Below are 7186 nucleotides of genomic sequence, written 5' to 3' on the forward strand. Positions count from 1 at the left end.
GCAGCCGGGCTGGGACCCCCGGCCTGCCGGGTCCCTCGGGCCCCCCGGCCGGCATCCCGGGCGCACACACGCGCGAACGTGCACAGACGTGTGCGCACACCCGCACTCGCCCGCCTTCACGTGCGTTGGCACACCCGCGCTTGTACACGCGTGTGCACGCGCATAGTTTATGCGCTGCCCCGTGCCGGGGGCGGGCGGCGGGGGGGGCCGCCCCCCCCCCCCCCCCCCAGCTTACAGGGCAACTGAGGCACGGAGAGGGAAAGTGCCCCAGGACGGGGGGAGAGCCCAGGAGCCCGAAGCCTCATCCAGGCCCTCCGTGGTGCCCTGAGCCAAGGCGCCCGCACGAGGCACGGGGACAGGGATGGGGCAGGACAGGGGGTGGGCACACCGTCCCCATCCCATGTGCAGGCGTGTCCCCGAATGCGCCCGGCACAGCCCGTGCCCGGCGGGCAGACGTGTCACCCCGGACGCCTGGGCTCGGAGGCGAAGCCCGAGGGTGCTGGATTAGGTGGGGGCCCGGGGGGGGGATCCAGGCTCCAGGGCTCTTTCCCGGGGCTGGGTGCGGAGCGCGGGCTGGGGCCGCGGCTCCTGGGGTCGTTCCAGGGCTGCCAGGCCCAAGCTGCGCAAGCCGTGAGCAGATGCAAAGGGCTGCAGGCCGGACGCCAGGGCAGCGCTGGGCAGTGGTTATGGGGGGACACAGGATGCCTGGGTTCTGCCATCAGTGGTACGAGGGGGCTGTGCAGTGGTGACAGCAGGGAGGTGGGAGCCCGGATGCCTGGGTCCCCTACGCAGTGGCAGCACCGTGCAGTGGTTACAGCAGCAGGGCAGCGAGCTCCTGAGTGAGGGCCACGACCAGCCGCCCTGGTCCTGTGACACCCAGAGGCTGTGGCTGGGAGCGATGCTGCCTGGAGCCCCCCCGCGCCCTCCTCACGCCCGTCCTCCTCCCACGGCCACATCGCCTAGCAACTGACCCCGGCACTGTCTGTGCCAGCCGGCGCGGGCGCCTTGGCAACTGCTGCAGCTGGTCTCGGCTAAGGTTTCCTGGCGGGCGGCTGGGGGGTGACCATGGGCTGGGGGAGCTGAGACCCCCAGTCTCCAGCATGGGACATGCACTGTTTGCTTCAGCTCTGACCCCTCCAGCCTGGCACCCTGGGGGGTGTCTGGGGTCAGCCATAGCCAGGCTGGGGGGTGGCATCGGGCAGCACTGCCTCCCCCGTCCCCCACCTTCCCTGATATCGGCTTTGGTTTCTGGCCGCCCGGGTTGGTTTCAGTCCAGGCTGCCCTCGAGCAGGCACACGGCTCTCCATGCGTCCTGCAGGAGGCAGCCATGGGGCCGCGGTGGGATTGGTCCCCAGGGGTGGCAGGGGGAGTGAGGGGAAACTGAGGCATACCGCTGGCTGTCACACATCTGCATCTGGACTTCTAGCTGTGCCACAGCGTGGTGCCCTCATCCCGGTTCCCCTGTGGTCGCAATGTCTCTGCTGATCCCCACCTGCCACGGTCCCACAGAGGTCACCCCTCACCCCCACAGGCCTGCCGTGCCCAGGGTCAGGCAGGAGTGGGTAGCACTTGGCTCAGGAGCTGCCGCGGCCCCAGTGGGGACAGGGCCGGGGCTCTGGGAGAGATGCCTCCCCCTCCCCCGGTGCTGGTGGTTCCCGTGCACCCTGGGCAGGATCTGAACCCAGGACAGCTTGCTGTGGGTTGGGGAGTGCTTACAGCGGGGGGAGGCCTGGATGCCTGAGCTTTGTGCTTAGTGGCAGCCCAGTGCCATGGTTACAGCAGGGGGCAGGGAGCCCTGGGATCAACCCCCTCGGGCAAGGGCTGTGACCAGCTGCCCACCGGGGGCTCCTGCATCACCCAAAGGCCACGGCCATGATCGCTCACACCTCGGCAGCCATGAGCCCCCTGGCCACCCCCTCCCATGTCCACCCTCCTTGCCCAGGGAGGGCCCTGGCCCCCAGCCGGGGCTGCCCCTCTGCTGCTGCATCGTGACAGCTGCAAAGTCGTGTTCATCTCCTACCATGGGACAGGTGGCATCAGTGCCAGGCTTTGTGGTCAGCCCCGCACCTGGCACTGTGCGGGGAAGGAGGGGGAGACCTTCCAGGGTCCTAATCCCACTGATGCCACCTCACCCCACCCTGGCCATAGCAAGGCCCCGGCCGTACCCTCCTGCCATGACCGCCCTGCTGCTCCCCCCCAGCAGGGCAGCAAGGAGCGCTACCACTGGCAGGCGCAGGGGGTGCGGCAGAGCGGTGTGGACGACATGGTGCTGCTTCGCCGCGTCTCCGAGGATGCCATCGTGGAGAACCTGCGCCGGCGCTTCCTCGACGGCTACATCTTTGTATCCTCCCGGCCACAGCGCCTGCCCGGCCTCTGGATCCCCCCTCCCCTTCTCCCTGGGCCAGCAGGGGAATCACTGCACCCCTAGCGAGGGAAACTGAAGCATGGAGCTGGGACTCCAACCCAGGGTGCCTGCATCCCAGCTTGGGGCTCTGCCCACTAGGCCACGCTGCCCCTGGCTGGCTCTGGCCCCCTCTAGGCTTGCATGGTATCCTAGGCTGCTCCCTGCCATGCCTAGGGGGTGGCTGAGCAGCAGCCAAGGGGACACGGACCCCCGCAAATTGCTGGGATCCTGCTAGCGAGCTTGTGGGGGACATTTGGGCTTGTCCCAGCTCTCTTCCCACCACCGCTGGAGCCAGAGGAACCCTGGCAGCAGCAGGAGGTTGTTATCCTGGCACCAGAGCTGTTATTGCCCCATAGTGAGTGGCTTAAATACAATGGGGCTGTTTATGGGGATATGGGGGGGAGGATCCAGCCCCCTCCCTGTTGGCTCTGGCTGCTGCCCAGCCCTTAGCTGGCACCCCCAGACCTACATCGGACCAGTGCTGATCTCCATCAACCCCTTCCGGCAGCTGCCCTACTTCACCGACCGCGAGATCGACACGTACCAGGGCGCGGTGAGTCCCGTGGAGCCCGGGGGGGGGCATTGTCCTAGGGGTGCTGTTCCCAAACGATGGACCCTCTTCTGGGGCCCAAGCCCATGGGCTTCAGACTCCATCAACTGAGGTCGGGCGAGATGAGCTGAGCGTGAATGTCCTCATGGGTGCAGGGACCGTGGGCAGTGCCCAGCCCGAATGGGGCATTGTGTCTGATGTCACCAGCACTGACCCCCTTCCTGCATCTGGGGCTGGGGGCGAAGCCTTGACCCACCGAGGCAGGGAATATGGGGCCCAGCCCCCGCCCCCCACAATACGGGCAGGGCTCCGGGACCCTTGACGCATCCTGTCGAGGGCCTGGCCTGGCTCAGGTCCAGGGTGGGAGCGCAGGCATGGCGTGACGGGTGCCCCCCATGATGCAGGCGCCGTACGAGAACCCACCGCATGTCTACGCGCTGGCCGACAGCTCGTACCGCAACATGCTCATCGACCGCGAAAACCAGTGCATCATCATCAGGTACTGGTGGGCACACCTGGGGCTGCGGGAGGGTGAGCAGGGGGTACAGGGGGGAAGGGAGCTGGGTGGTTGCCCCCTCCCGGGCCTGGGGGGTTGGTGCCCTCCACAGTGGGAGTCATGTTAACCCTTGCCCTCCTGCCTTGCAGCGGGGAGAGCGGCGCGGGCAAGACCGTGGCAGCCAAGTACATCATGAGCTACATCTCCAGGGTGTCTGGCGGGGGCCCCAAAGTGCAGGTACCGCCAGGCCCCCCAGCGCTGGCTCCCAGCCGCCCCCCACAATGCGCTGCAGCCCTCACCAGGAGACCCAAGAGCATCATGGGAGATGTAGTTGGAGCAGGGCACGGCCCCACTCCCAGCCCTAACTCTGCCTAGGGCAATGACGGCTCTTCCCAGGCTCGGTAGCAACCTGGTGCCATCCTGTCCCCAGGCAGCAGGTCCTGGGGGCTCACCCTGCTCAGGCGGTGGGCGCTTTGGCAGGTGTAAGGTCCAGGCCTTGTTCCCTGGCGGGCTTGGGGCATGGGGCACAGATTGGGCTCTGGGGGGGGAGGCTGGATCTGAAAGGCATTGTGGGGGCAGGCATGTAGGCATCTTCTCCCAGGGCGTCCATCCCCAGGCTGCCCCCCATGTGCTGGGGTGGGGAGCCGGGCATCCTGGTGGGGATCTATGGGGGGCTCTGACAGGTGCCCCCACCCTCCAGCATGTCAAGGACATCATCCTCAAGTCCAACCCGCTGCTGGAGGCCTTCGGGAATGCCAAGACCGTGCGCAACAACAACTCCAGTCGCTTTGTGAGTGCCCCCTGCCCGGCACCCCCTGCCCCCCGCCACGCCAGCCCCCACCCATTGCTTCCAGGGGCTTTGCGAGTCCAGCCTCCCTGCCCCACACCCATCGGCCTCGCCTGCATCTTATGGGGAAACTGAGGCACTGCCATCAGTGGTGGAGCAGGGAGCAGCCTGTAGCCACTGGACCCCCCTGGATGGAGCCCAGGTGTCCTCACTGCCCCCAGCTCCCTGCTGCCCTGGGGACAGACCCCAGGCGTCCTGGCTTGTCTGATGGCTGAGGGGGGAGGGCTCGAGTTAGCCCTTTGCTGCGCGGGGTGTTGCTGTCTGAGCACCTTCCTGCAGCACTGCTGGGTCTCTGTGGGGTCCCGGCTCACAGCCCCCCTCCCCAGGGCAAATACTTTGAGATCCAGTTCAGCCAGGGCGGGGAGCCCGACGGCGGCCGCATCTCCAACTTCCTGCTGGAGAAGTCACGGGTCGTGAGCCAGAACCCGGGAGAGAGGAACTTCCACATCTACTACCAGGTGGGGCTGGGGGATCTGCGCACAGCTGGGGCACATCTGGGGGTCTGGGGCATGGCGGAGGAGCACGGCTGGGGGGACCTGTCCCCTGCTGGCACATGACTCCCCCCGTCTGCGTCCCTGTCCCCAGCTGCTGGCGGGCGCCTCCCCAGAGCAGCGGGAGAACCTGGGCATCACCACGCCCGACTACTACTACTACCTCAACCAGGCGGCCGCCTACACTGCCGACGACGTGGACGACCGGCGGGACTTCGATGAGACCCTGGTACGGCCCCTCTTGGGAGATCAGCTTCCCCCCGCCCCGTGCCCGTGCTGCCCCCGGCACAGCTGGGGACCCCCCCTTCTCCCCTTGGCTGCATCACGAGCCCCCCACACTCTGCCCCCGCAGACGGCCATGGACGTGGTGGGCCTGAGCGGGGAGGAGCAGGCGCTGGTGCTGCAGATCGTGGCCGGGATCCTGCACCTGGGCAACGTCGGCTTCCGGGATGCCGACAACTACGCTGCCGTGGAGAGCGAGGACTGTGAGGGGCTCCCCCATCCTCCTCCCTCCATCCTCTCCCTCAGGGGAGGAGGGTCCCATGGGCCGGGGTGGGGGCACATCCCCTGAGCATGCTGGGTGGGCCCCATTGGGAAGCCGGCTGCTGGAATGGGGGGGGCAGGGGGAAACCGAGGCAGGGAGCAGTGCCTTGCCCCCACCCCGTCCCCCTCTGCCCCCCAGTCCTGGCCTTCCCTGCCTACCTGCTGGGCGTGGAGCAGAGCCGGCTGCGGGAGAAGCTGACGAGCCGCAAGCTGGACGGCCGGTGGGGGGGCCGCTGCGAGGTCATCGCTGTGACCCTCAACGCGCAGCAGGCCAGCTTCAGCCGCGACGCCCTGGCCAAGGCCCTGCACGCCCGCCTCTTTGACTACCTCATTGACGTGAGTCCCATGCGCCCCCCCTGCCCGCCCTGCGCCCCTGGTGGGCACCTTGGACCCCCCCACTGCATGCCCAGCCTCATGGGGGCACCTCGCACCTTCATCACATGCTATATCCTATGCGGCCTCCAGACTCCACCTCCACCACGTGCCCAGCCCGGGGGAAGCCCTTAGATCCCCCCAACCTGCTCCTGGCCCCTGGAGGGACCCCGAGACCCCCGCTACCACGTTGTGCCCAGCTCCCTGCTCCCCCTGGGGCATCATCCATGGGATCCCCCCACCCAGCCCCAGCCCCAGATCAGGGGCTCCAGCCCCCGGCACGTGCAGCCCGGCCTGTACCCCCCCAGACTTGGTGCCTCCGTCCCCAGGCCGTGAACAGGGCCATGCAGAAGGCGCGGGAGGAGCACAGCCTGGGCGTGCTCGACATCTACGGCTTTGAGATCTTCCAGGTGAGGCCGGGCTGGGGGGTCTTCGGCCCCTTTGAGACCCATGTATGGTACTTCCCCCCCATGCCCCATCCGAACCCGGGGCCTGACGGGTCTGTCTGTCGGCCTGCGGGTCCGTGCGTGTCGGCGCGTCCGTCCCGCCGCAGAAGAACGGCTTCGAGCAGTTCTGCATCAACTTCGTCAACGAGAAACTGCAGCAGATTTTCATCGAGCTGACGCTGAAGGCGGAGCAGGTGGGGCCGGGAGGGGGCGAGCGGGGCCACTTCACAGGTGGCCAAACTGAGGCACGGGGTAGTGGCTGCATAAATGGTGGAGGGACAGGAGCCCGGTGTCCCGCCGCAGAGCTCTCGCGTGGCGCGGGGTGGGGGCAGGGGAGGGGGAAACGCCCCGGCCCCCGCCGCCCGCTCACAGCGCCCCCCGCAGGAGGAGTACGTGCAGGAGGGCGTCCGCTGGAGCCCCATCGACTACTTCAACAACAAGATCGTCTGCGACCTCATCGAGAGCAAAGTGGTGAGTGACGGGGGGTGGGGCCCCTGCAAGCCCCGCCCCTGCAACCCTGGGGGTCCTCCTACATGGGGCAGCCCCGCCCACACCAGGCTGGGGGTGGGGGTTGGGTGTATGGGGGGGTCTCCAAGTCCCATCCCCACAATGCCGGGGGTCTTGGGCATGTCATGGGGGGCGGCGTGTCTCCAAGCCCCGCCCCCATGGTGTGGGGGTCCTGGGTGTATCAAGGGGGTTGGGCCCTTCCAAGCCCCACCTCCACAATGCTGGGGGCCCGTGTTATGGGGTGCAGCCTCTCCAAGCCCCGCCCCCACTGGGCTGGGGGTCCTGCTGTGCCTGGAGGTGGGTCTCCCCAAGCCCCGCCCCTAAAATGTTGGGGGTGGGGCCTCTCCAAGCCCCACCTCGAGGGTGCAGGGGGCTCCCGCAGGTATGGGTGACACCTGTCCTGGTCTGGAGGGGGAGATAGGGGCCTAGATGCAGCCCCCCCTGCCCCTTTGGTGCCCCCGACATGGCTGCAGCAGGGCACTGGGCACCGTTTCCCCCCCAGAACCCGCCAGGGGTGCTGAGCGTCCTGG

At 68.0% G+C, this 7186-nt stretch overlaps 1 protein-coding gene across 1 annotated transcript in view; it reads left to right on the forward strand.

Moving 5' to 3' along the window:
- The window catches only part of LOC102378555 (unconventional myosin-Ie-like), an 18248-nt gene that overhangs the window by 1788 nt on the left and 9274 nt on the right, over window positions 1–7186 (forward strand). Inside the window, exons 2-15 of the mRNA XM_006032732.3 lie at window positions 5–120; window positions 2204–2341; window positions 2868–2957; window positions 3359–3453; window positions 3600–3687; window positions 4151–4240; window positions 4624–4755; window positions 4883–5017; window positions 5141–5273; window positions 5471–5667; window positions 6033–6113; window positions 6257–6343; window positions 6534–6620; window positions 7159–7179. Of these exons, the coding sequence (XP_006032794.1) occupies window positions 5–120; window positions 2204–2341; window positions 2868–2957; window positions 3359–3453; window positions 3600–3687; window positions 4151–4240; window positions 4624–4755; window positions 4883–5017; window positions 5141–5273; window positions 5471–5667; window positions 6033–6113; window positions 6257–6343; window positions 6534–6620; window positions 7159–7179 (1490 nt within the window). The remainder of the gene's footprint in view (window positions 1–4; window positions 121–2203; window positions 2342–2867; window positions 2958–3358; window positions 3454–3599; window positions 3688–4150; window positions 4241–4623; window positions 4756–4882; window positions 5018–5140; window positions 5274–5470; window positions 5668–6032; window positions 6114–6256; window positions 6344–6533; window positions 6621–7158; window positions 7180–7186) is intronic.

Source organism: Alligator sinensis, unplaced genomic scaffold, assembly GCF_000455745.1.
Source record: "Alligator sinensis unplaced genomic scaffold, ASM45574v1 scaffold463_1, whole genome shotgun sequence".
NCBI lineage: Eukaryota > Metazoa > Chordata > Crocodylia > Alligatoridae > Alligator > Alligator sinensis.